Source organism: Chroicocephalus ridibundus, chromosome 15, assembly GCF_963924245.1.
Source record: "Chroicocephalus ridibundus chromosome 15, bChrRid1.1, whole genome shotgun sequence".
NCBI classification, from domain to species: domain Eukaryota; kingdom Metazoa; phylum Chordata; class Aves; order Charadriiformes; family Laridae; genus Chroicocephalus; species Chroicocephalus ridibundus.
Genome location: NC_086298.1, coordinates 5,113,314 through 5,140,455, shown reverse-complemented (window position 1 = coordinate 5,140,455; position 27,142 = coordinate 5,113,314). Strand labels below are relative to the sequence as shown.

The following is a 27,142-nucleotide window of genomic DNA, read 5'->3' as shown; positions in this document are numbered from 1 at the left end:
GGAGATGAAAGTCTGGATGGATTTGAAGTGTAAAAGGCTACGTAACTTTGGAGCAATTAACAGCATTTGCAGCCCTGCAATCTAGGACAATGGTAATCAGATCTCGTGCTTCAAAGCAAAAGCTGACCATCTTCTGGGGTCAGGAAGGACATTTTCCGTCTGCATCGAAAGAACATAATATGGTCGGCCAGGTAATATGACTGGATATGGTCGATCCCGCTAGAAGCTAAGTCAGCAAGAGATTAGCAAATTGCTTCTGTGGGTGCTGGATTAAGGTATTATAAAAAGGTTTTCATCAATGCCAGACAGAATATCAATCCAACAATCTCTTCTTCTGTGTCAACTCTCACAAAAGTAATTTCACTGATTACAGTAGATATTGAAGTAGGACATAAAATGTGTGGTTATAAGCAGCAGCAATGACCCTGAGCTGCACATTTCGGTTTCCTCTATCACCGCCGTTATCTGCAGGATGGAGCAGAGCTCAGCTCAGCCCGGAGCCTCCCGGGGCTGGGTACTCCACAGACACAAGCTCCCTGCCCTCCAGGGCCCGCAGTCTAGGCAGAGGAGGGGGAAAAGACACGGGGAATGCCGTCACCTCTGCTCTGTACCAGAGCGAGCGCAGCACGAGGCTTGAGGATCAATCCAAATCCTATTAGAGGCAGTGGAAGCATTTCAGTTTGCAGGAATGGGAGCTCGGGGTTGGCCTTGACAGGTTTTGAAAGTAGTCGGTGGCAAGGCAAGGGAACGTTTCAGAAAACAGGGCCCTAAATATCGCGGTGGGATATGCTGAACAGTTGGGAAATCAGCCTCCCAGGTGTTTGTAAAATGTCACCTTAAAGAATTTGCCCAAGCTTACGCAGGAAGGCTGCAGCAGAGATGAACGCCTGGGTGCACCTAGAGATTTAACTGAACTAGCCTGGCAGGAGTGGCAGAGCGGAGAGAGGTCACTTAAGGAGCCCATTAGTGTCCGTGTCCCATCTCCTCTCCCCACGTGTTCTCTCCAGTGCCACAGCACCAGAGGGTCCCAAGGCTCCCCCCCAGATGGAGGTCCAGCCTGTCTGCTGCGCGCTGGGCGCAATCCTGCATCATGCCCGCGTTCTTCCACCATCACTGGCACCACGTTGGTGGGAGGAAAGAGGAACCTGCCTTTCTCCACACTCTTCCTCCCATAGCAGCCATTTTTTTTTCCTGTTGCCATAGACAGATGTTTGGGTGAAGAGAGAACAGGCTGTTGTCTACAGAGAGGGGTGTTCAGCTTCAGCAGGTGACACTTTCTGAGGGCCACTTGTCCAGGGGCTAACAGCATCACCAGGTGAGCAGAGAGGACACTTCCCTTCCACCATCAGCTGCACCAGGGCCGAGGCAGATAATAAAACTGCGTTTCCTTGAGAAAGGTGGGAAGGATGAAAAGCTGATGGCTGTGAGGAAAGAAGGGAGTGTAACGATAGGACACGGGGTAATGGCCTCAAATTGACAGAGGGTAGATTTAGCTTGGCTATCAGGAAAAACTTCTTTACTGCGAGGGTGGTGAGCCCCTGGCCCAGGTTGCCCAGAGAAGCTGTGGCTGCCCCATCCCTGGAGGGGTTCAAGGCCAGGTTGGACGGGGCTTGGAGCAACCTGGGCTGGTGGGAGGTGTCCCTGCCCAGGGCAGGGGTGGGACTGGATGGGCTTTAAGGTCCCTTCCAACCCAAACCATTCTGTGATTCTGTGAATATGCTCTAGATGGAATAAAGTGCTGAGACAGATGGGGGACTGGGGAGGGGGGGAGAGCTGGCAGGTAGGAACACAAAGTCCACGGGCAAGGCAAGTGCGAATGCTGAGACAAACTGCCACATCGGGGCGAAGGGTTCCTTCGCTTCCTGGATTGCAAACAAGGGAGAGACGTGACGGGCAGGTGCAAATTTGCAGATGAGGTGGGGTGTGGGTGTGATGATTACTGTGCCTACGGGCTTGGCTGGAAAGGGGAGGGACGGACAAGGGAGCTTTCGTTCTGCAAAATGCATGAGAAAGATGCATGCAAAAAGAAAAATAGCTATGAGGTAGGATTACAGTTTACCTATGTTACTGGAAGATTGATTTCTGGTGAAAGGGAGCGGAGAAGAGATGGGAATAAAATTTTATAGACGGCAAGAATGGGGATCAGAGCCTTAAAATGGCAGTGGTGAGTTAGTATTCTTGAAGGATCGGTTCAAATGTGACTGCAGAGACCAGTGCTAGTTCCTGATTTCTAACCATCTGCATTAAAAAAAAAAAAAGAGAGAAGCGAGAGAAAGAGACCTGCAGACTGGCCTCAGTGAAATTCTGCTGGGTTTTCCCCAGGGAATCAGAATTGTCCCTGCATTTCACGTACCTGGAAGCCTTAAAGCACTGACAAGGCTGAAAGGTGAGGCGAGGGTCGAAAGGGAGAACGGCTGGCAGGAATAAGCAAATTGTAGACTAGGCTGGATAATTCAGGGATGTGTAATAAAACTGCGTGGTGACAGATAGTGAATAAAAGACTATAGGTACATTATGGTTTGCGGAGCACAGGACAGATGTGTCTCTAAGGAGACTGTGATAAGGAGTGGAAGGCAGCAGCGGACCGGGAGCAGCGGCTGTTTTGGGATGCAAGAGCGCTGTGTGAATAAAGCAGCACCGTAGCAAGATAGTTCAATCCCGACGCTGTCACCGACGTGTTATATATGACCTTGGGCAGGTCACTTAGGCTGATATCTTTCAGAAGAGCTTTTTAAATGCATGTGTTTCCATGCAGAGAAGCTGAATTTCTTACAGGCAGCGCTGCGGCTCTGAGCCCTCCAGTTCACACGCTGGATGTGAACCACTCGGGGAACTCGGCTCCAAGTTTGGCTTGAGGAAAAAAATCAGCTCTTTTTTTTTAAGAATTCAGCAACCCATGTCCTCAGGAAACGTAGCCCCTCCAAAACTGATATTCAGCAGCACTGAGTCTTTACATTTCCAGTGTTGGGCAAAAGCAGCACTGGTTTGCATCTAACTCCCCTCCACCCCAGCAAAATGGCTCGGCGTTTAGGAGTCTGGCCTGAATTAATTTCTCTTCTCGTTGCCTAAGACCACTAATGAAGTTGGCCTTTTACTGGAATATACAAGGGAAGAATATGCTAATTGCATCTCTTTCCCTCCCTTGCATAGAGAGATGGGGCTTTTACTTACACAGCATGCACACATATATACATACATACACACACATATATACACACATACAAACACACACACACACACACGTGCATCGTGCTTTAACGAGCCTGAATCGCGACTTGCTGTTTTGGTGCAGCAAATTAGGCTTTTTACCAACTTCAGCATTTGCAGTAAATAGCAATTAATGATAAAGCTGCTTACATTAAAAAGAAGAGCAAAAGAGGCTGATAAGTCCGTCCCGGCAGTGGATTCTCCTGCAGTGCTTCTCATTACTCTGCTTTTTTTCAAGTTGCAAGACAGAAATTTTGTCCATGGCATTTTATTTTTTTTCCTCACTGCTGCTCCTCCAAGGGAGCTCTTCTGCAGAGCCTCGAGACCAGTGCAGTCCAGTCCCCAAACCCTTTGTGTCCCAGATAACGGGGACACTCCTTTGATCCTTTGATTTGAAGGACATTGAGGTGTTGGAGCGTGTCCAGAGAAGGGCTACAAAGCTGGTGAGGGGTCTGGAGGACAAACCTTATGAGGAACGACTGAGGGAGCTGGGGTTGTTTAGCCTGGAGAAGAGGAGGCTGAGGGGAGACCTTATCCCCCTCTACAGCTACCTGAAAGGAGGTTGTAGAGAGATGGGGGCTGACCTCTTCTCCCTGGTGACAAGCGATAGGACAAAAGGAAACAGGTTCAAGTTATGTCAGGGGAGGTTTAGACTGGATATTAGGAAACATTTTTTCACTGAAAGGGTTATTAAACATTGGAATAGGCTGCCCAGGGAGGTGGTGGATTCACCATCCCTGGAGGTGTTTAAAAAGAAGGTAGATGTGGTGCTTAGGGACATGGTTTAGAAGTGTTTTTTGTCAGGGTAAGTTAATGGTTGGACTTGATGATCTTAAAGGTCCCTTCCAACCTCAGCAATTCTATGATTCCATGATGCTGGGGGGCATGACCCTCCCTCAGGTGCCATCATAGACCTGGACAGAAGGGCTGGGGACAGACAGACACCCTGCTGCCCTTGCGCAGCGTTACTGCTCGTCTGCAGTCCTCCATAAATAAGATTTGGAGCCGGGGAAAATCAACAGGAGAGCTGGGATACGCTCTGGGTTTTATTTTTATGTGCGATTTTAAAATTCTAGGCGCTTGAAAGGATATGAGGGCTGATTTCCAGCTCAATATTGCAGTATTTTTGCAGTAAAATGCTCTGGATGAGTTTTGTGTGCACACGTAGGGTTCGATCATGCAGTGGTTTCTGGGACAGAGCTGGAGGACTGTGGAAGATGACAAGAAGCTGTTGGAGGGTTTGTGCCTGCTCATGTTGCCCACGACTGATGTTACTAAAGCAAAACATACCCAGAACTGGGTTTCTTCTTAGTGGAAGCAAACTAATACAAATGCAGTTTCTATAGCTAAGGAACCCAGGAGCCAAGTTCTTTGACAATGTGGAAGCACCCAGAGATATTTAGACGCTTAACTCCTATATATGTGCCTAATTTTCCTGGAATCCGCTGGATGCGGGAAGCTAAGCAGGTGATGCTTCCCTAAATACCGCTGGGACTGAGACTGCCAGCGGGTGGCTGGGAGCAGGGCCCTGTGCTCCCCAGATCAGACAGAGGAACGGCTGCCAGACGGTGCCCGAGGAGCAGGATCCCCGCTACGCGCCGTTCCCATCCCCGTGTGTCTCTGTCTCGTTCAGAGCCCACCGCGGTGGTTTGAATCGGGGGTGGCTGATCGCAGGGAGCTGTGCTTTTCTTATTTTTTTTATTTTTTATTATTATTTTTTTTTGCTTAACGTCAGACGCGCTTGGACATCACACGTTGCAATTTTCTGTAGGGACCTCATGGCTATTTGGCTACAGGTTAGAGATGGTGGTGCTTTAAAAAAAAAAAAAAAGGAGAACCACATGAAACAAAAAGAAAGAACTCAGAGAAACAGAGGGCAAAAAGAGATGCTGTGACTGCCTTAAAAAAACCCCAGCAGTAGGTGGCAATTTCTAATGGAAAAAGTTAAATCCAGTCTCTCTCAGATTATTTCCTGGGAACTTTTTTTCTCATTTTTGATACAAGGATTTGCTCATTTATTTTTCTGTAAATCTAATTATTTTACTTCCAAGTTCTCTGTTGAATGCAGGTTTAGACTAGAAGAGAGCAAAGGACTCTGAAAGTCATCAGCTTACGAAACTCAGAGAAACTCAGCCTTGCTGAGATCCCTCATGTTGTTATGAAGATCTGACAGACAGTTATTGTAATTCCTCGTAGGGATAAGGGAATAATGATTTTTCTTTTCTTTCTTTTTTTTTTTTTTTTGTCTGTTTGCTTCTGAAACAAAAAATGAAGGGGGAAAAATTAATTTCAGCAATTCAGACATAATGGGGGGGAAGAATGAAAAGACTTTTTTATACATAGGACTAGAAGGAAAGGAAAATAAAATATCACTTAAAAACTTTAAATTTTGCAGAAATGCATAGCTTTTTTTCATACCTGTATTATTTCACTTTTGTTTGGTTTTTTTTTTTCATTTCCCCCTAGATCCACTTTGTAAACATTTCAATATGAAGCATTTAAGTTAAGAAATAATGCAGTCATGTACTTTGATTCTTTTAAATTTTTCTCATCACATTTTTTGACAGTAACGATCTAATGGATTCAAGCTGAATTAATAAACATTGTCAGTCAATCCCCAAGCACTTTTTTGTGCCTAATTTTAGTATGTGTTAAAAATGTCTCGCATCTTTAGTGCCTATGACTGCAGTTTCCTTTAATGCTACACACGGATAAAGACAATTCGTACCTCAAATAACAGATACTCAAAGGGTACAGAGCAGTGGGAGATAAAAGGAGAAAATAAAAAGATTTCTCTGAAGTCACAGAGTAAATCAGTAGCAGAAGCACACAGGGAAGCGTGCGGTCTCAACTTCCATTCCCCTGCCCCCTCACTAGGCTCCGGATTAATTACAAATCTCTTTCTCACCCATTGGATTTTTCTCATACTACTTCTACTGCTGCACTTTCTCATTCACACCTTCAATTCTTTGTTACTCTTCCTTTAATTCAACTTCCCTTACTCTCCATTTTTGCACGCTTTCCTCTTTTCTCCTCCTCTGCTCCTCCTGTAGAAGATTGCTAACGAGGTGGCAAGTATTAATAACGTGTCCTGGCTGTGCCCGCTGCCACCGGTAAAGAAAAGGAGCAAGGTGGGTGAAGGGGAAGGGTGGCAAAAAGGGAGGGAAGGGAGTGATCGGAACTGATTCCAGACGCCGGGTGAAGGTGTGCAGGAAGGCAGAGGAGCCAGCTCCACGCTCAGAAACCCTCAGTGCAACGGGAGCAGGGTCCAAACTGAACGTCTAAGGAGGAGAGCATGAGGGTATCTGAAGGGTGGGACCTGTATCCTCCGGGATGCAGGGGATGAAAGGAGATCCAAGACTTTCACGACTGGGAGATGTGTGGGTAAAGAGGAACCAGCAGATTTCTCCTCTTTGCTGTGACAGGACCTCAAACGTGGGCATCTCACACTTGATTCATCTGGATGAGTTTGTACCCAGGGACTTCTAGCGCTCCAGTAAAATCAGATGTGAATATGCATATTCAATCAGACAGGGGTTACGGGTGCTCTCTGCACACCGGGCATTGCGTGCTGGCAGGGATTAGACCGCCATCTGCTAGGTACAGTGCACATCACAGGGTTGGTACCTGAATCCGGGATGCTGCCGGAACTCCCGCCGACTTCCTCAAGTCCTGCAGGATAACATTTTTGTCACTGGAGCCTCTGCTGTGTGGTTAATGGACAAATCTGGACAGAGCGTATGGATTTAGAGAGAAGAGGTGTTTAAGGGTCAGATAGGAGAAGCGGCTGAAGAATCCATACTTTGGGCTGCTAGCTGTATCTCCCCGAGGAATACAGGCCAAGCACACAACAGCCGGTGGGGGGAAACCGTGCTGATGCCGTGGGAGCAGAGGTGTTGTCTAGCCTGCAATCCAGGCAGGAGGAGGGAGAAGAGGGACATGTAAATTAGCAGGGAGCTTCCTTGAGCTGCTTTGGTCCAAGAATATTATACCAAGAATAAAATGTCCAAGAATAGCTGCCTGTCATTGTAAACAGTCACGTTAGACATGATAGATAACTTCGGGCTATGTCTTCATGAGCACAGTAGACTCTTAATACCCTTCTTTCTTTGGAAACTCCTTCCAAACACCTTTGATTTCACAGGGATAAGCCAGCTAGCTGTATTCCTGTTCTGCATTTGATCTACCACTCAGAGAAAATTATTTAGCTAGCTAGCTATTCATTATCTAATTCCATGGCTGCAGTTGAGGAAAGTCTGTTTATTCCTTTTCCCCAACAGCATCTCTTTCTCCAGCAGCTCTGACTAGCTGCTAGGTGCCCTGGGGAATGTCAAAGCAGAATTAATTAATCATGACCAGTGATGGAGGTGTTTTTCAGATTTGGATTTGGCCAGCTGATTGCACGGGATCTTTCTGGGAGTCAGGCTGTTGAAGAAACAAATGTGACGCCTGCTCCGGATTGCTTTCAGACAGAGCCACTTTGGGAGGCTGCAGAGGCATGTGGGATCTATCGTGCAGTGGGGACAATCCAGCAGGAGTCAGCTGCGTGCATGCTGGTGGAGGGGACTGCTCGCTCCCTTCGGAGGGACACTGTGCCAATGAAACTAAAAACTACGTTTCAGCCTGTCCTGTCCTGTTCCCAGCCTGCAAAGGCGTAAATCTTTCAGCATCCACAAGAAAGTCTTCTGAGCGTTCATTCTGAATGTCCCCTTTGGAGCAGGAGGAGTTGTGATGGCATCTGGCACGTGCCAAACTGGAAGTCGCCCCTTCAGCATGCCCATGAGTGATGGCAACGCCGGCCAACTGCACAGGTTGTGCTGAAGCAGCAGTGTTTGTTTTACAAATAGCTCTGAATTCTTCCAGACCCTCTTCCCTCCCTTTGTAGAGCCTAGTAGAGCGTGTGCTAGTCTTCCTGGTCAGTGCTTTCCTCCCGGCAATGGAGAAAGGTCAAGTGTCCACGCCAGTTCTTTTTGATCTGTCAGGAGCCTTCAAATCCTCTGGCAATGAAGGGCTAATGATTTGCAGCGTCTGGCATGGATGGGCAATCTCTCCCTGCAGGAGCATTGCTCCTTTCCAAAGAGACTCCACAGTATGGCTCGGAGTAACGAAGCGTTCTCCTCACGGACTCTTCCAGGGGGTAATTCAGTGCTCAGTTTTACCATTGCTGACAGAGGGATGGGGCTCCAATATTACGGATGTGCTGACGACAAGGGGAGAAGATCAACTTTCCAGTAAATAATCCAGAGTTTTCAAAATGTATCATCCTCGGGCATCTTTTCCTGCCTTCAACTTGTTCCGTTGTTGCCTAACACAGGAACAAATGGAGGCTCTTTGCTCCCTGCCCACCCCAGAGACGGGGCCACGCGTACAGAAACGTCGGCGGGGATGGAGCCGTTTGTGGGGCGGGGAGGTGGAAACGTCAGCTTTTTAATGGAGGTCTCAGACTAGAGCTGTCCTCGCTATTAGCAAAGAGCTGTAATCCGTAGTGACAGGCCAGCTGGAGCAACAGCGGATCACCAGGCGGATCTGCATGCAGAGGTGCGCTTGGAGCAGCTGCGTGGGGGAATGCAGATTTCAACCTGCAGCGCCGGGCGGTAGAGACACGTCCCTGTAAGAGGAAAAGCAGACGGAAAAGTCCCATCCCGTGTCCCCCCCCCTTATTTTAAATAAACCTCCAAAGATTGGGGATGCTTCTCCTTTTTATTCCCATTGCACAAAACACCGTGCTCCCCCCTGCGAAGACTCAGCCCTCTCTCCGAGGGATGCTGGCGGCCTTGCGATGGGACGGAGCAGCCCTTGCCACCTCTTTACGCCTTTTTTTTGGCCCGATGGAAGGGAGGAGAAGGGAAAGGAGGGTGGTCATGCATGGCCATGCTCTGCCTCCTGCTCCCTCCGCCGTCACGCCGAGTTTTGTATTCCGGCCCTGCCTTTGTGTATGTTGTTCCCCGCGCGTACACGGGAAATGGGCTCTCCGTCCTCTCGCCGCGCAGACCCCGCCACCGACACCCGCTGCCCTCCGTCTCTTATCGAACTGCAGCGAACGCACGGGAGCCGTTGGGGACATTTTCATCCATGAAATGAAGAATCAATAGAGTTGCCTCATTACAAGCTCTGCTCCGCGCTGCCGGTCTCTCCTTCCCTCTTGCCACTTGCCTTGCCCTTTCTTTCAACCTACTTTTACCACCACCTACACAGACTTCACGGCGCAAATTCACGGGTAGCAGTTCCCCTCCGCTCTGCACGGAGGAGCGAAAATATGGTTTAAAAGAAGTTAAAAAAAAAAATAATAATAATTCAGGTAGACTTCCAAGAAGGAGGTGGAATATATCTTTTAAAAGTACATAAGTGGTTTGGAAGTCAAAGGCCCCAGGAGGTCAATGGTATTCAGACTTTTAAATCCCTGATGCTCATGAAAACATTTCACATAAATTTCACCCTGGAAGATCTGCATTTTCTTTTTTTCTCTCTCTTTTTTTTTTCTTTTTTTTTTTTTTTAAACGAGCAGAGAAGTTGGTTTTCTGATGTGCAGAGCGGAGTGGAGCTGCGCTACGCAGTCACTGAGCTGCCAGAGCTGCTTGGAAAATGGACGTGCTATTTCCTTGGGAAATTCTCGCCTTTTGATTCGTGATTGTTTTTTTTTAAGCTCCAGTTCGAATGAGAACCACGCTCCCACAAAGCTCTTATGGCCTAAAAATTCAAAAGCAATAACAATTTGAGACCACCAATATCTTCTGTTTCTGTGGTGCTGAGGCACTCAAATGCTATGGGAAATATTTAGCATCGTATGATGATAATACATATAATAAATAAAACACCATCAAATATTTTATGCAATATATAGTATATTTTAAACTTATATCAATACAATACAGAATATGTAAAAATGTCAAAACAAATTAATTGAAACAACATTAAAATAATGTGTTTATCTCCTCAAAATGAAACATTTCAGCATAACTGAAATGAAGAGAGAAAATCAAACTGATTTGTTTTGACACTTTAAACATAAAAAAGTTTGTCAGAATTGACATGTTCTCATGCAACGTTTCGATTTCAAGAGAACTGCGTTTTCCTGCGAAAAACTGTTCTGTCAAAATTTTTTGACCAGCTCTACTTACAGTCTATCTAAACAGACAAGCATCACAGCCAAGACTCGCAAACGCTCCAGGTGGTCAGGAGATGGATTTAGCACAGAGCAGAACAGTCTCAAAGAAGGAAATAAATAAAACTCACAGCTAGAGGTGGCCTTAAACTTGGGTACCAACCTGCTTTAATGTTCGAGATGCTCAGAGCCGAGTGGTTTTGGACGCTAATCCCAGCAAGGACTAGATTCCTTCATATTTTTGGAAATCTGTGTGGCTGATGGAAGAGGCTATTTGTGATGGTCAGATGCCAGTGCAGACTCATAATATCCTCTGGGATTTTTCAGTTCTTGGCATTGGTTGGGGTCTAGCTAGTAACAGCCCTCTGTGTTTGACAGATTAATACTTGTAAGTAGGAGATGGCTTTATTTTCCACACATCCTTCTGTCTCGGTGGAAATCCCAGGCTTAGGGCTTAGGGAATAGGCTGAAATGCAGCGCTTCAGGTTGGTTGGCTCTGAGATTCAAGGCTGGTGAGAACAGCTTTGGCTAGGAGTTCGCCCACCTTCACGATACACAGATTTTAAATTTTCTCATTATATAAATGCAGTTTCAGGTTAATTTGAGCTTCTAATTTAATATGCTGTTCCGAATTAAGAGTTAATATGATATTTGATTATCTTTTTGCAATGAGATCCAACCCAAGGCTCATTGACTTCAATAGACCTTCCAGCAGAACCTGCGACTGCAGAGCCTGCGTAGATGCATGCTTAGAGCGGGAGACCTCCACTCAAGATTTCTGGCTTCTCTTTCAGAATCTGCTGATAAAATGGTGTTATTTGGGGCTATTACACATTCTGTCTCGCATTTCTAGCCTGAACTTAAGCGCCTGTGCATTAGCGTGTATATAATTTCCCCTGTATGGGGAGTCAGGGTGGTAAAAGGAGCTGAACCTGGGCGTTTTCAGCCTCAGACCAGCGTCCTATGCACTAAAGGAATCCTCCCTAAACACTTACATTGGCACGCGATTCGTGTAACACGTCTCTCAGCCACTGGGCATCATCTCTCAGGCAGTCGCAGGGGTATCAAGCCCATGTCGGTGACCAGTTACCCCCACCCTGGTTCTAATTGCAGCTCTGCTCCTCCGCAGAAGGCTGAGCCGTGGTGTCCTTGGGAGGTCCCACCACCTCCGGAGGGGCCTGGCAGGACTGTTGCTCTAAGGCAGTGGCTGCAAGGAGCCAGCGTGGCTGCACGCAGGGGGAGATTTTTCCGGCCACAGCAAATTCTTCATCCGTTCAGCGTGATAAGAGAGGCGGATCCGCCCTGGGTCAGAACTGGCAGCCGCTGACAACTCGGGGTCCCTTTTCCCTCCCCTCTTCAGCTGCCCCCGGCTCCCTTGGCTTCATCCAGCCCGAATGGTGGCGGAACCTGGTGCCCATAAGAAGCGCTGAGTTAAATGGTGCTTTTTATCCTGGCAGGCAGGGCTGTCATTATCCAAGCAGCAGGAGCTGTACCAGGAGAAGCAACGGCCTGTGGATTTTAACCCCTTCTGCTCCTCTGGTAAGGGCTGAGGAACACAAAAGACCCAGGTCAAAAGCTGAGCTCCTTTCCGAGGGACAAGAAAAACAGGAAAATAAATCATTTGCAAGGATCATCAGGTAACCTCAGCTTCCTAGCATACCAAAATAAGCAGTGTTAACTTGCATTTCCCAAACCGCGTGGAGCGGGATCGCTCCGTGTGACTGTGGTGGTAAAGTCCCTGCCCAGGAATGAACTTCAGAACAACAAAAAAAATATCGTAAAGAATGCCAGGTGTGGGATAACAGTTGACCTTTTGGATTGAAAGTTACATTATTGCTCTTCGGGGCAGTTTTGGCATTGATTTTTTTTTTTCCTTCAAGCTTGTTGCTTCCAGGTCCAAATTGTTGCAATGGAATACGTTAGAAAGGCAAGATTGGCACCCAGAATGGAACAGGCAGGAAAGCAAAAACCAGGGTTTCTTGACTCTCACACAGGCCTCTCTGAACTTGATTTTCAGGTTACTGTCTTTCTCAAATTCCCAGTAAAAAATTGCAGGGAATAGTATTATTTTTGTTCAGTCTCTTGCGCATGGTTTGCAGGTGTTTGTTGTTCCAAAAGGCAAGAAAAGTATTAAATGAATTTGGACATTTTCTTTTGTGCATAAATTACAAAATTTATTTTGGCTCAGTCAAAACATGCTGTTTAAGAAAACACTTCATTTTGATTTTTAATGTATATTACTCAACATGTAATGAAAAACAAAACACAATCTTGAACCGATCCTTTCCAAACAGAACACTCGACACATTCTGTTCCAAAGAAAAGCTGACTTTATCAAAATGCCTTTTTTTTTTTCCCCCTTAAATCAACAAATTTCTACAAAGCGTTTTGCCTCTGATGAATTGGCATTTTTCTGACATAAAATGAGCAATCCAAAAAAATTCTAAGCAGCTCTGTGGCAAGTCTTAGCTAATTCTGGAATAGTAGCATGAAGGTGCGTAGGAAGGGTACGGCAAGGAGATGTAGCACTGAGCTGAGACTTAAGAGATTTGGGTTGAATTCCTGAAGCAGTTATGAAATGATCTGGGACAAGCCATTAATCAACCCTGTGTCTCAGTTCCCATTCTGCAGAATAGGAGAAACAGCATTTCCCGATCTCCTAAAGCTACTGCAAGGATAAAAACCTATTAACACTTATGAGATTACTGGACTTTGATATGAGGTGTATAAATACTGAGAAGACAGAGCTGCATTTTTGTGTAACTTAGAATGAAATTATGGGGAAGTGGACTAGCTTGGACAATAATTTAATAATACCAGGAATAATGTCAAGTTCAGGGCGGTGTTTAATAGAAATCACTGCTCACCACCCACCATATTTTTTTTTAATAAGCAACTCAGAAAAGTGCAATTTATCATTATTATTATCATCTATATTCATTCTATCTCTGCCACTTCACAAATGAGAGGAGTTCCTCACAAACATCTACAAAGCTAGCTCATTATCCAGCCTCCCTATTTATAACTCTCATTTATGACAATAGCTATCAAAATCTTGCCAACAGTAGGGCTGCTGGTGTGCTGACACCACTGCTCCGCAGCCCGCTGAGCGGTATTATCTCACTGTTCCCTTGCGTTCCCCCATCTGTCCCTGGCCATCTGGTGTCCTTGGTCTTCTAATTAGATTGTAAGCTTTTTGGGGCATGGACCGCCTTTCTGGTTTCTGTCCGTACAGCACCTAGCACGACACCGTTCCGGTCTCAGATTCTGCAGGACTGTCCTCAAAATGTGATACTTCACCACGTATCTATGTGAATCTGCAGAAGGTCCTTTTAATTCGGTTCTCAATCTATTGAGCGCGGTTAGATGGATCCCCTTTCTAAGTAGAGCCCTGAACCAAGTGTCTGTGGATGCTGGATTTCAGAGTGGTGGCTTTGGCACCTTGGCTAGTAGGTTTATGATGGGGGCTAATGGAGTTTAATTCTGTCCAGCGCCACCTGATGTTGTGACTCGATGGAGGTAGCACGCCTGCCACAGTTCTTCGGTTTCAAGCCGCCTCTCATCCTTATCATAATAACACCAGGAGTTTATAATTAGCTGAAGCACGGGGACAAACGAGCTGAAAACAGGTACCTCGTTGTTAGCAGTGTGCTTCTCGCCTCGCTATAGGCAGGGAGTAATTAGAGTTGCTGCACAAGACCTGCTCCCTTTAGGCTGCTGGTTGAACTGCATTAATAACGAAGGATTTGTAGGGTGGTTTTGGTTCACCGAATATTCTGACAAGTTGTAAGCAAAGTGTTGACAAACCCAAAAGGAAAAAAAAACCTTTTCTCCTCTAAGTCATTTGGGGTCAAAAGAAATATTTTTATCACTGTTCTCTTTTAAGAGGCTGGGAAGACAAATCAAAAGGAGGAAAAGAAAAAGCTCTCGTAGTTTCAAATGGAGATTTGGAAATATTTCCCCTTGGTGCTCTCACAACCAAAAGACTGACATCTCCCAATCATTATTTTTTTCAGCATGAACAATTTGGCAAAAGAATTTGTGGACTGTGCTGGTATTTTTGGAGAGGTATTTCTCACCCTCCCTCCTTGCCTTTCCTCGCCCAAAAATGCTTCAGCTGATGAATATCCCTCAGGTCTAACCACTCGTGCGTATTTTAAACTGAAATGGTTAACGAATAAGTGCAAATTTAGACACTGATCAGTGCAGAATTACAAAAGTTTGGTGAGGAGTTCGCCCATCCCTGTCTGAAATGGAGAAATCCCACTTGCATAAAGAAATAGCTTTGCAATCAGTTGGGATTTTAGGATGTTGCATGCCACAGTCATCCAGATAGTCAGAGCCACTGCTGAACTGCAGCTCCATCCCTGAGTCTAGTCAGACAACAGCCTCTGCAGTTTGAGCTATAAAGACATCTAGGGTAGAAATGGCCAAATTCTGGTTTCCCAGGGCTCGACTTTATTCACAGAAGTTCATATGACTTAAGAAACCCGGACAAATTGGATTCCCCGTCCCCTTCCAGCCACGTTCCCTGTTTTCCCCTGGCCCTGACACACAGAAGACGTCCTCGGCTCGGCTGGAGTGGCGGCCAGCGTTTCCAAAGGACAGCTAAAGCTGCTTCAGGGCGGTAACCGCCTTCCAGCGCTTTCATGGGCCAGCTCTGAATTAGGTGCAGGACGTAAACGTTATTGCTCCAGTTGCACCCGGAGACTTAACACGAGTTAAATCCTAACGGCGCAGGGCAGTAGTTACCTGTGCACAGGAATGGGAGCGCGCAGCTCGCTCAAAGCGGGGATAGTTGAGTACAACCTAGGAGAGTGTCTCCCATACTTAAAATTAAGGATACACTTAAGCTGTTTGCTGAAATGAGGTCAGACGTTCGTCGCTTTACAGGGTCGAGCTCTAAACTAACATAAGCTGTTTCATCTCTCCCTTGACACTTCAGACTTTTACTAATTTATCAGCATCCTAAAGCAGCGTGTGAAGTTGCTGCAGAAGAGAAGTGTTTCAGATACAAATAGCAATTGTTAGCCTCTTCCCTCTGGTAAATGGCAGCAGGCAGAAACCTCTCTCAACCTGCCAAGAACCAAATGTGGGACACAAGAAAGAATTATTGGTGCATGAAGCTTAAAGAGATAGGGGACTTATTTCTTTGCTGCAAATAATGTGTTCAGTAATTTCTCTTTCCTGAGTCTGCATTTCTGATGGAAATAGTTTACAACAATGAGCGTGAGAAAACAGAAGGGATGTGTGCGAGATCAATTTGAATCTAATAGAAGGGATAAATGAAAGGTACAGCGGTTAGAAGAGAGGTAGAAAAATCCCGGGAGGCAGAGGAGTAGTGGAATGTTTACAGCAAGCAACAGAGAGGCAGAGCTCCCACATTCTGCTTTCCCGTTTATAGCAGGGATCCGGGGCTACTCGTCCGCCCTCGTACAAAACAGGCCTCGCAATATAATTTTGTGCAAAATCTGTCACTCTGAGCTATCCCACTGTATAAAAATTACCTTTTAAGTGGCTAAGTAGACACCCAGCTTTATTCCTTTCTTCTTATTTCAAGAAACAATGGGAGTAACAGCACTTACCTGCCTTACTAGAGTGCTGAGAGCTTTAATTAATGTCTCTAATTCAATTTGAACTCCTTGGATAAAAGGCGCTGCCTTGTGACAGCAGAGGTATTGCCTAAAATAGAATATAATTAACACACAGATATCAATCACGATGAAATTAAGTGTACATTCAAATACAACTTGCACTTTACAGAAAGCACTTGCCTATTTTTCCTCCAAGAATCCTGAAGACTCGTAAGACAAGGAACATTTAATGTTCCAGGCTGAATTCAGATTAGAATAAGGCCGTCTTAAACCACCTAACAGACTAGAAGGGCTTGTGACAGAAATCTCCATTTGCACTGATGGATGTGCCTTCGTGATGGACAATGCTGGAAGCTGACCGTAACGTGTCTCAAAATCGGTATATCTAACGTTTTCCTTCTCCCAGTACTTATTTACTGTGACCTCCAGCCTACGTCGTGGCTCACCCACCCATTACGTTTATTAACAGATGTGACAATTGCACGATCACGTTTGCTGACGTCAATCAGAAGGACCCAGAGAACTGCAGTGCTCTGTAGCGCTCCTGAGTGGAAATGGGCTTTGTAGCTTGGATTTTTTTAACGGCTGCGTTACAAAGCTCGCCGACACCTTGAGGTGGTTGCCATTTGTTGCTTATAGGATAGGGACACCTATTGAGCCATGTGGGCAGCAGGACTGTGTTTTCCCAGGTGCTATAACCAGAAAATGGCCTCTCCAACAAGTTCACGGTCCAAGTAGTCAAACAGATAAGTCAAATAAACAGTATAGTGTCTCCGTGCTGATAACTGGAAAGTGAGGCAAAAAAGCAGGTAAGGGCACCGCCCAAGATCATAGAGGAAATCTGGGGCAGAATTGAGCAGAATGCTGGATTCCTGGATCAAAACCCATTGCCCCAAGCCTCCCCTTTAGTGCAGAGATTTCTTCTGTGCCAGATTTAGCTTTTAGTTGGTCTTGGGTCTCCTATCCAAGGGCTATATTCTTGGAGATATTGCCTCCCTGCCCCTTCTTCCCCCATCCCTTTAGCAAAATCCCCAGAACATATCTTACATCAGTGAAGCCCCATAAAGACACCTAACAAATTAATTTCAGATTCAGACTTGTTAGGAGTTAGATTGAATGCACCTCACAATATTGCCTTAGACACAAAATAATCCCACTTTAGTAAGCTTTATAGCTTCCATGGGGACCAGCCCCGTGGTGTGTATTAATCTTTAATGCGAAACAACATCTCTACAGCAGCTACAGGGGGGAAAAAGATACTACTAAAAAATTAAAGTTGATGGTGTGATAGTTGTCTAGACCCAATTGCGCTCTACCATCCTGCGTTGCCTCGGGCACCATTCCCTGCTCTCAGCACTGATCCAGCCAGCTTCGAGTGGAGATGTGTCCATTCCTTCTAGTCATCTCCAGGCATCTTCTCCCCGTGTCTTAACCCTTGGTTAAGAGCCATCACAACTCTAACCATCCTGACTCTACCTCTGAGCTAAAAGCAAAGGAAGGGAGGATGAGGAGGTGCGTGGGGGGAATTAGTGAATATCTCCTCTCTTTTATAAGCTGATATTTCCCCGATGTACGAGGCTCACGTGTGCGAGGACACACTGGGATTTCTCTGAAACCCATTTCATTTGGCTCTTCTCATGTTTCAGTTCGCACTGTGCTGGGAACGGGAGGCGAGCCGTCGCTCCGCTTTGGTATGTAAAAGTTCCCGTCCTCTCTTTGCAATAGAAATTCAATAGAAAGTGCAATGTTTAAAGGGAAACTGATCCAGGCTGGCTGATGAAGGAATTAGTTATGGATGAGTTTAATGAACAGACAACCAAGCGAGTTTGAACAATGTGTACAGAACGACCGATTGTTATCAGCAGCAAATCTGCATGCCCGTCTGATGGCAAATACGCTGAGTTTGCAGCTGCTTGCTGTGCTGGGACACCGCAGGGCTGCAAAGAGCAGGAACGCGGAGAAGCAGCCTGGATGGAGGAGCAGGAGAGAAACAAGCCCCTGCACTGGAGTCTGGAAACATTGAGGGAGGGACATAGCTGGGAGCATTTCCCAGTATTCAGCTCAGGTTCATGACCACCATGAGTGGAAGCAGAGATGTGCTGTAGCCCACTTGGAATATGCTCTGTTCCTCTCAGTGTGGGACTAGGAACTCCCCAAACCCCAGTTTTTTAAGGTAAAGTAGAACCAGTCCTTTCTGAGAGGCGAGGGACTAAAGCACCGAGAACTGCCACGTTGATGGGTGAAGTAGGAGTCAGTGGTGAAGGCTAATATTAAATACAAGCCTCCAGGAACAACCTCCTCAGTCAGCAGCTGCAGGTACCATTATGTTTAATAACAGTAATATTCTATCTTCAATGGCAAAGAAGTTTATATGTGCCCAACAGAAAAGGCGAACATTGGTTGACTTTCCCATACTTAATTTTTTTTTTTATTTTTTTTTTTTCCTTTCATTTCTTGGTGTAATGCAACAGCTGACTGTCATTTTTAACCAGACTTACACAACTCGGTTTTGTCAAGTGCTGTGGAGCTGACTGCCGCTCCACGAACACATGCTGCGCACACGTGCGGACGCCCACGCGCTGCGCCGCGCACACGCACCCGGCACTTGCGCGCTCCCCGTCGCACTCCCCCCTTCGACCCACCCGCGCAGGAGACACCCGCGCTCCCTGCCATGGGCTGCAGCCCGGCCGTGCTCCCCGCGAGAGCTCCTGGAGCCGAGGAGACCACGCTGAGCGCCAATGCCGGCGCCCTCTGGTCTCTGCTACGCTGCTCACACCAGCCAAGGTCTCACGTTCACACGCAGCGCTGCGACCGTGCGCGGCACCTCCGGCACACCTTGGTTTGGCCTCTCCTATACTGTTAGTGGGACCTTGTCTCTCTGGGAATTACAGGCTTTTAAAGTGCTTGTGGTGGACTCAGACCCAAAAGCAGAAGGGGTTTTGGAGATGTACAAAGAAGCCTGACACTAAATCTCACTTTGCCGAGCTCTGCATAGCCTAATTTCTCTTCCTTTAAAGATTTGCTACAGTTTCTCTGCACTATATTCTGCAACTATATATATTATATATGTATTTTTCTACATATATTTTTATATATATTTTATATATATATTTATATATATTTGATATATATATTTTGTATATATGATATACATTATATGTATAATATATATACTATATATATATTTGCACTATATTCTGCAAAAATAATATATATTCTATATATATACACACACCCTATATTCTGCAAAAATGGGTGGGTATCACCTGTCCTGAGGACAACTTTTTGGCCAGGCTTGTGCTCCCAGAGCGGGGAGGGGGAAGATGCATCCTCAAGATCGCTCTGCCGGCCCAGGCATGCCCGCCGCGTTGGCACGTCTTCCCCAAAACTCAGCAAGGCAGCCAGATGGACAGGAGGTGGGCAGGAGGAGGAACGCATCCCGCCTATGGAGAGGACTTTTTCTGAGCAGCATCAGCAGGTCCCAGGGATGAGGAACACAACCCAACATGCCGGGCTGCTGCTGCAGCCACGTTGCGGGTAGGAAGCAGAAGGGGAGGGGGGTCCACGCCAGGCGCAGGGTGCCAGCTAAGCAAGCTGCTCACCTGCCACCAACGGAGCACGCGGCTTCGTTCGGAGAGGGGCATCGCGCCAACAGCATGACTGCGGAGGCGGATGATCTAATGGCTGAAACGCTGGAAATGGGAGTCAGGAGACGAGGGCTCTCTTCCAGCTGTATCCGCGGCTTGCTGCGTAACCTTTGGCAAGGCGTTTCACCCCTCTGTTTCCCTTCCCACTCATCATATGTCTTGCCTGTTTAGCCGTTAAACGCATCGGGGAGAGGAGTTGGCTGGTAGCAGGGCTGTCCCCAGCCATGGTTTGATGGGGGTGGTGGGGGGTGCAGCAGGACAGCCGCTCTCCCATCACGCGAGCGACAGCGTGCCCTGCACCAGGTGGCGTGAAGCATCCCCTTAAGCTCCCTAGTAAATCTCCTCCGCTGAATATGCATGTTCAGTGTGTCGCCCTGCAGAGCCTTGATCTTGGGACGAGCCTCCAGGTCCTACTGTCATGGAAATAGCAACAGACCCTGTCGTGTCCCCCCCCCCGCCAGACACACACCTCCCAAACACCCAGGCAGGAAAGCAGGTTGAGGTGATTTTTATCTTGCAAAGTTTGGCAGGATTTCATAGTCGTGTGTGTGCGTGCACGTGTGTGCGCGCGCGTGCGTCTGTGTGTCCGCATGTGCTCGTCACTGAAGCCCGGGTAATTATTTTGTTTTATTTCTTTTTTGGCAACACTTTAAAGTAAGAGCTGGGTCTTTATAGATTGCTCAGGTTGCATGGAGTATGGATCACAGATCATCAGAGAGACATGAAAGCAGAAGACACGTTTCTCTGGCACAGCATTAAAGGGACAATAAAGGGGTAATTGTAGCCTAGGGTGCGGCCACCTTCTGCGCCCAGCCTTCACTCGCCTTTGCGGCACTGCGGAGAACTTCACGAGGGAAATGATGGAAAAGCTGGGGTGAGGATGTCTCAGGTCAGGACCTGGTTATTTCAAAGGTGGTATATGCTCAGGAGGTTAAAGGCACCACTTAGGTACATGAATAAAACGCTGCCAAATACTCTAAGTTGTAACACAGGCAGACTGAAGTCTTTTAAAACTTGATTTTTCATGTCTGTTTTCACCCTGAGAGACAGTTGTCAAAGGATCAAAGCAATTCCCATTTTTAAACTCTCTCTTTCTCTCCCTCCTCCCTCTCCTCCCCTCCATTTCTCTCTCTCTCTCTCTCCTTCCTTCCTCCTCTTCCCTCTCTTTTTCAACAGGACTCCACAGAATGGAGCAAGAATGAGAGGAAAAAGGCAGACAGAAAAGCATGAACTGGAGGCTTGTTGAGTTCCTCTACCTCCTGTTTATATGGGACCATATACTAGTACAGCCCTCCCACCAGGACCCAGCTGCTACCAACCAACATGTCTCCAAGGAATTTGATTGGCTTATTTCAGACAGGGGGCCTTTCCACCACTCACGGAGCTACTTATCCTTTGTGGAAAGACATCGTCAAGGATTTACAACCAGATATAAAATATACAGGTATGTTGGTTTCCTACAGCACCTGTAGCTTGGCTAAGTTGTTAGGTGGTGGGAACTCAGCCAGTTCCCGTGGGCTCAAGGCTTGTAGTTAATGGGAGACGCATCATTGTCCCCATTCCACCTGGAAACGCTTCTTTGGTTCTTCGTGGTCCTCAGCTGGCAACACAAATTGCTTCAAAGACTCGTGTAGTGCTCTGATAGTGAGATGAAGGCACTGCGGTACCACGGCAATGTGCACGACATAGATGGAGATAAAAAGGGACAAAGGGTGTGGGTGGACTTCATTTGTGGTGACAGAGAAGTTCACAGGCGGGTTCACGGGTATGTTTTTCAAATCAGTGTACCTTTGGGCAGACCAGGCCTCTGTAGCAAGCTGAACTGCCAGTAGCGCAAGGTTCACGCGGGCAAGAAGAGACATAAAGATGGCAAGACACGCATCAGTACGGCAGTTCTCACACTGCTGTGCATGAGTCTTAGCTGTGTACTGCCTACCACAGACCTTGCAGATTGTCTCCCGTGTATGAGTTGAACTTGCCCCCCAGAACTGTGATCTTGGTTTAAAAGTCTTCCAATTAAAAAACGACAGAGAATAGGCAGAATTCAGATTTTCCTTTACCTTCTAGGTTTTGAAGCCTTTGTTCTGGCTTGTTTCAAGCTCTTCTTGCCAGCTGTGATATTCAGAAACACCCGTCTCTCTTTTCGTTTTAACATGAAAAGCTGGGGTGCTCATACGAGCCTCCCATTAAAGCAGCAAGCGCTTTGGAGTGAAGGGGAATAAGCCAGCGAGTGTCATGAGATTTGCACTAAACCCCAAAGAGACTGCAAAACTCTCCTAGGCATGTGCGCATTTACGTAATTATATGGTCCGGTTGTGTTTCGGAGAGACACTTGCAAACACAACCATGCAAACTGGTGGGTAGGGAAGTACTGGTGAAGATCCTACTGGCAACACGCACGCGGATGCACGCACACGGTGACCGGGGGGCGGGGGGAGCAGGGAAACCATGTGCGCGCAGGCAGCGTGCGCCCATGGGCAGAGAGCCAAAAGCACTTGCAGAGTCACAGCGACGTGTGAGACATCACCTGTGTGCGGGGAAGAAAAATGAGTTGTGCCCGTCCGGGGGCCTCCAGGGAGTGCAGCGTCCCCTCCCCTCGCAGCAGCCCGCAGAGCAAGGGCAGGTTAGCATGGGTTGAAGGTATTGCCCTGGCTTGTCCTCTTCATTCGAAATGGCTCAGGGGGAAGACAGCCCCAAAACCTAGAAATTACACTGCCACGCTTCCACTGAGGATGTCTCACTGTCTTTGCTTGCACAGAGGAGCAGAGAAAACATGCCTTTTTCAAAAAGACTTTCTTCCTGGTTGTGGATATCCCCAGCTCGCCTCCTGCCCTCGTGGAGACTGCAAATCTCTGCCCCACGCAACGCCCCTGGCAGTGGCTCTGCCCTTTGCTAAAGACCTATTCAGCCCTGAACGCCACCGCAGCAGTCTACAGGGGCCCTAGTGGGAGAGAAATGCATGCGATGTATGTGTTCAGACACATCTAAGAACTGTCACTGTAGGTCAGGCCAGAGATCCATCAAGCCTGGGATCCTGTCTCTAAGAATCACGGAGAAACGGGTCTGGAAGGACCTTGAGAGGTCATTTAATCCATGCCCCTTCCCCAAGGCAGACTCAGACGTACCTGTGTCACATCTGACAGAGGTTCGTGGGCAACCTCTCCTGAAAGGTTTCCCGTGACGGAGAATTCACACCCAGAGCCGGCAGCCTGCGCCACGACTTTGCTGTCCCCGCTTTTATAAAGGAGCTAAAATCTTGTTTGTATGCGAAGCCTGTGATTTCTAGTTTTATCTGCTATGGGGCGAGGAACAAACTCCCCTTTGTTTTGTAGGAGACTGGTAAGAATTTGAAGGCTTATCTTGGTTCAGGATGAACTTTATATATGGGAAGCGGAAATGGATCTGTTTTTCTCAATTTCTGCTGGCTATTGCCAAAGCACTTAGGAAAGCCACTTGTAGCATGGGGAGGACACTATGTCCTCCTTCTTCCAACATGGGAGAAAATGGGCAGCAGAATTCTGCGTGCATGGGAGGTGTCTGAGAAGGGTCTTGCAGATGGTCATGACGCTGGAGAAGTCATTATTCACAAAAGAAAATGGAGATGAGACAAAGTCCACAAAAGAAAATGGAGATGAGACAAAGTCCAGTAGAAGTTGTTAGGGAGAGAGTTTAGAGAGACATGGGAAGGCTGTGAGGGCACCTAGGGAGGCATCTCATGGCCAAATACCGCGCACTAAGCTGGAGGAGGGAGCTGAGGGCTTGGGGAAATGATGGAAAAGCTGGGGTGAGGATGTCTCAGCCGTGTGTGTCATGGTTTGAGCTGCTGGGAGCTCAGCACTTTGGAAACACAGGCTCTGGGAGTGACTTCTGCTCCACCTGCGGTCAGCTGAGGAGGAGAGGAAACCCCGTGTGCTTCGGCAGAGCAGATGGAGCCATTAGGTGGGAGGCTGGCGAGATGTTGGAGGGTTGTTTGCTTTTAATATCTGGCCCCGTTGGCAGAACCGGTCACTTAAAAATTGGGCCCATGCATTATTTAAGGAGTATCAAAACCAGCCTAGCTCTGGTGAATTAGCGGAGCCACAACCAATTCTCGCAGTTAAGAGCTGGACTCCGAGCACACACATCCTCCAGAACATATCATTTTACTGAAACCCACAGGGGTAAAATCTCATTTTGTGGGCTCCTTAAATTGACTTCGAGAATCTGTGAAGCTGTTGGGATTTTGTCAGCTGTTTAATTCCAACACAGAAGCCTCTTTCCTCCCAAATGATGTCTCTCAATTGCTCTTTGCACTAGACTAGCCCAAGGGAGGCACATATTCTACATTAAGGATATTGCTCCTTTCCTTAGAAAAGCAGCTGATTTGGAGCATGGGAGTTTTCTGTGTAGTCTTCTCTTCCAATGTTCCTTTTCTCTCACACTTCTTTTGGTTGGCTGGTTTGTTCTTTGTCCCTCGGTCAGACAGTTCCTTGGGGCACTTGTGACTTTGTTGGGTGAGGTTTGACCCGACAACTGCTCTTCTCCTAAGGCCAGTAGCAGCAGACCTCAAACCAGCCACAGCGACCAAGGATTTGGAGTGGATGTGAAATCGGGCGAGAGGACCTCACCCGTCCCTAATTGAAATGCTGTCGCCTCTTTAGTGGTGATTTCCCCAGTGTCTTGCTGTGCAGGAGCATGGACACAGCGCGTTAGGACCGTGTCATTTACATTGAAAACCCACCGAGATAAAGCCACTGCCAAAGCAACGCAGCAGCGTAAGGCAAAATGCAGCATCTTCTCCTTTTTACAGGTGATGCTAAAAAGGAAGCACCACCAAAATAAAACATGCAACGCTCCTCTTTCCATCAGAGCGGCCAGAAGTCTGTCAGCAGCAAGCAAAGAGCCTGTTTTAGTGAGCAAGGCTATTTTATACACTGCATAAGCAGAATCGCTGTACAACAGCAGAGCTGCCGATATCTCTTCCTAGGATGCCTGAATCCCAGCCTACCATCCTAGCACGGAACGGCAGTTCGCTGTTCCAGTCTCCAAAGGCTCATTCCCTCCTTCTGTATATTGCATTTTAGCAGATTTTAGGCCTCTTTCTTGCGAAACTTGAACCACTGATTTTCCCGGTACCCTCAGTCAAGGTTTGCACCTTGCACACGATATTAGTGGGAAGGCAAGCGAAGGGGGAGATGTTTTCTATTAAATCATGGACAGTAGGGGTAGATACAATTGCGTTAAGGAAGCACATTAATCAGCATCGATTCATACTAATAAGGCTGGTTTAGGGGGGCCTCTGGCAGGAAAATGCTGCTTTGATCATTATCTGTGCACTCTGATGCTAATGCAGATAGGATAGCAGATGCTGAGAGTGGTTTGTGGGATGTCTGAATATTCATTATCACTATCCTTGTTGTCGTTCCTAGCCATGAGAGCCTTGGGTACGAGGTTCTGCACGAAGGCTGGAAAACAGATGAAGCTCAGCTTGGCTTTGGGACTAGGGCACTGCTCAGACCAGAAAACCTTCCTGTTACCAGAATTCAGGAGTTAACAGCTTCAGTCCACTTCTTTGAAGTATATTGTTGTGTTGTCCTTTTTTTTTTTTTTTTTTCTTTTTTTTTCTCCCAGAAACTGATTATTTAGCTACCAGGCAAAGCAAAGGAAACAGTAGACTGAGCACTGGAATACACTATGCAAATAGCCAGGCAGAAGCCCTGAAACAGCGGCATTTCGCTAACGATGCTGCGCAGCTTAAGCAAGTTCTAGAAAAAGGAATCTTTTCTAGAAAAAAAGACAACGAGGCTTTGTTGTTCGATGCCAGAAGTGAGACACGGGAGGCAAAGAGGGTCTCGTCCGGCCGGGTAGACAGGCTGGCACTGCCAGTTTTCCTACAGCAGAGGAGGGACAGGACACCCCGCCTTGGGAAGAGGGACACTCTCGGTTAGACCGGCAGAGAGGTAACGCAGGCAGCAGCTGTATTTTTGCCCTGGGCTCACGGTATGGCTGTGGGTAAACTCACTTCGCCATACCTCGGTTCCCTCCCCACGCCCCCGAGGATGGGAGGCGACAGCGTCTGTCTGCTCTGCGTTGCTGGGCAGACTTAATTAAAAGCTGCAAGGCGTTTGGACGTAAGGGACGGCAGCAATGTAAAGTGGATGGTCACAGAGGGCTGGAAGGGGAATGTGCATGTACAAGAAGAAATGTGGATTTTCCACGTGTGGGAGTTTAATTCCATTTTCTGAAATGACAGTAAGGACAGGGAAATCTGGCTCTCTGTGTAAGAGAGTGGGGAAACCCTGGGGTATAGAAGAGAGATCTGCTCGCCTTGCAACTTCTCCTGCAGCGGGACCGTTTAGAGGCTGCCTAATTTCATGAAACCTGCAAGTACAGAATACTTCTGAGACCTCTGCCAACTCTGGTTAAAATGCACCGACAGATTCAAAACGTAATGGGGGATGCGACAACAAAGCAGCATCCCTCCGCCTGCAGAGTGACAGGACAAAACTGATTGCTTACGTACACTCGTTACAGTAAGGTCCCTGGATGTATAAAGAGGAAATACAGCTCCTGAGACAGGAAAGGTTGTGAGTAACTGGCTGCACAAGCTAGCTGTAAAATGGTTGGGATGGCGCCTGGGGAAAAAAAAGCTGATTTTCCCCTCGCCCCCTCCAAAAGTCATTTTTTCAGGAGGGCAGTGCCCGTCTGGGACAGGTCAATGGAGAGGCGAGGGGTATCTCCACCCTTGGTGGTTTCCAAGGCTGTACAAAGCCACAGCTGATGTGCTCAGAGCTGGTGATTGTCCTCCTTCGGGTGGGAGGTTGGATTAGGGACCCCCAGGGTCCCGTCTAACGAACATTTCTGTGATTTCCCTGTTTCTCCCATTCAGAGTGGACACTAAACTGGGTGCTCATAAAGGGATTTGCACTGCTGAATACATTTGGCCACGCTAGAGGTTTTTATTTAGTCCTAGAAAACCCACAAATCTGAGCAGCTATGTGCTCTCTAAACGTGTCATTCCCTCGGCAAACAAGAAAATTATCAAGAAGCGAAGATCTTGGCTGTGCACGTAGCACGAGCTACAACTGACTTAGAAGTGCATATGCTGTTCTGCTGCTCAAATTTTCCCTTAGAGGAAAAAAAAAAAATATATATATAAAAATTTGAGAAAAAAAAATCGTTCTCAACAAAACTTTCAAAAGTTTTATGGCACCACAAATTAAAAACAATGAGCCAGATTCTCCGTGGCATAAATATGTGAAGCTGTTGACCTCAAGGAAAATTCACTGATTTATTGGGCGGAGAACCTATTCTAGTATATCCAGCATTGCCCACTGCCCCAGGACCTGCAGACGCAGCACCAGGGCTTATACGGCTGCTTGCCCGGGCTGGCTGGCCGGGACCATTGTGAGCTGTTATTATTTCTAAGGAAAAGCAGGATGTAACTCCTACCTTCAGGCACCGGACTTGGACAATCCGGCTAGTGAATGTGAAGTTTCTATGACTGTTTTTTAGCAGCTTCTCTTACAGAAGTTTTTGCCTTTCCTGACCAGACCTTCCAGGCAGGTTTCACGCAAACCCGTGATTTCCAAAACTGAGGAACTGATGGGGCA

The 27,142-nt window shown here is 47.1% G+C and overlaps 1 protein-coding gene across 2 annotated transcripts in view; it reads left to right on the top strand.

The window, feature by feature from the left end:
- Window positions 1–27,142, top strand: part of BRINP1 (BMP/retinoic acid inducible neural specific 1) — a 90,825-nt gene that overhangs the window by 8,447 nt on the left and 55,236 nt on the right. The window contains exons 2-3 of one of the 2 annotated variants that reach the window (XM_063353068.1): window positions 17,550–17,594; window positions 20,727–20,994. In XM_063353068.1, the coding sequence (XP_063209138.1) occupies window positions 20,777–20,994 (218 nt within the window). In that variant the 5' untranslated portion in view covers window positions 17,550–17,594; window positions 20,727–20,776. The remainder of the gene's footprint in view (window positions 1–17,549; window positions 17,595–20,726; window positions 20,995–27,142) is intronic. The other variant, XM_063353066.1, reaches the window with a different exon arrangement.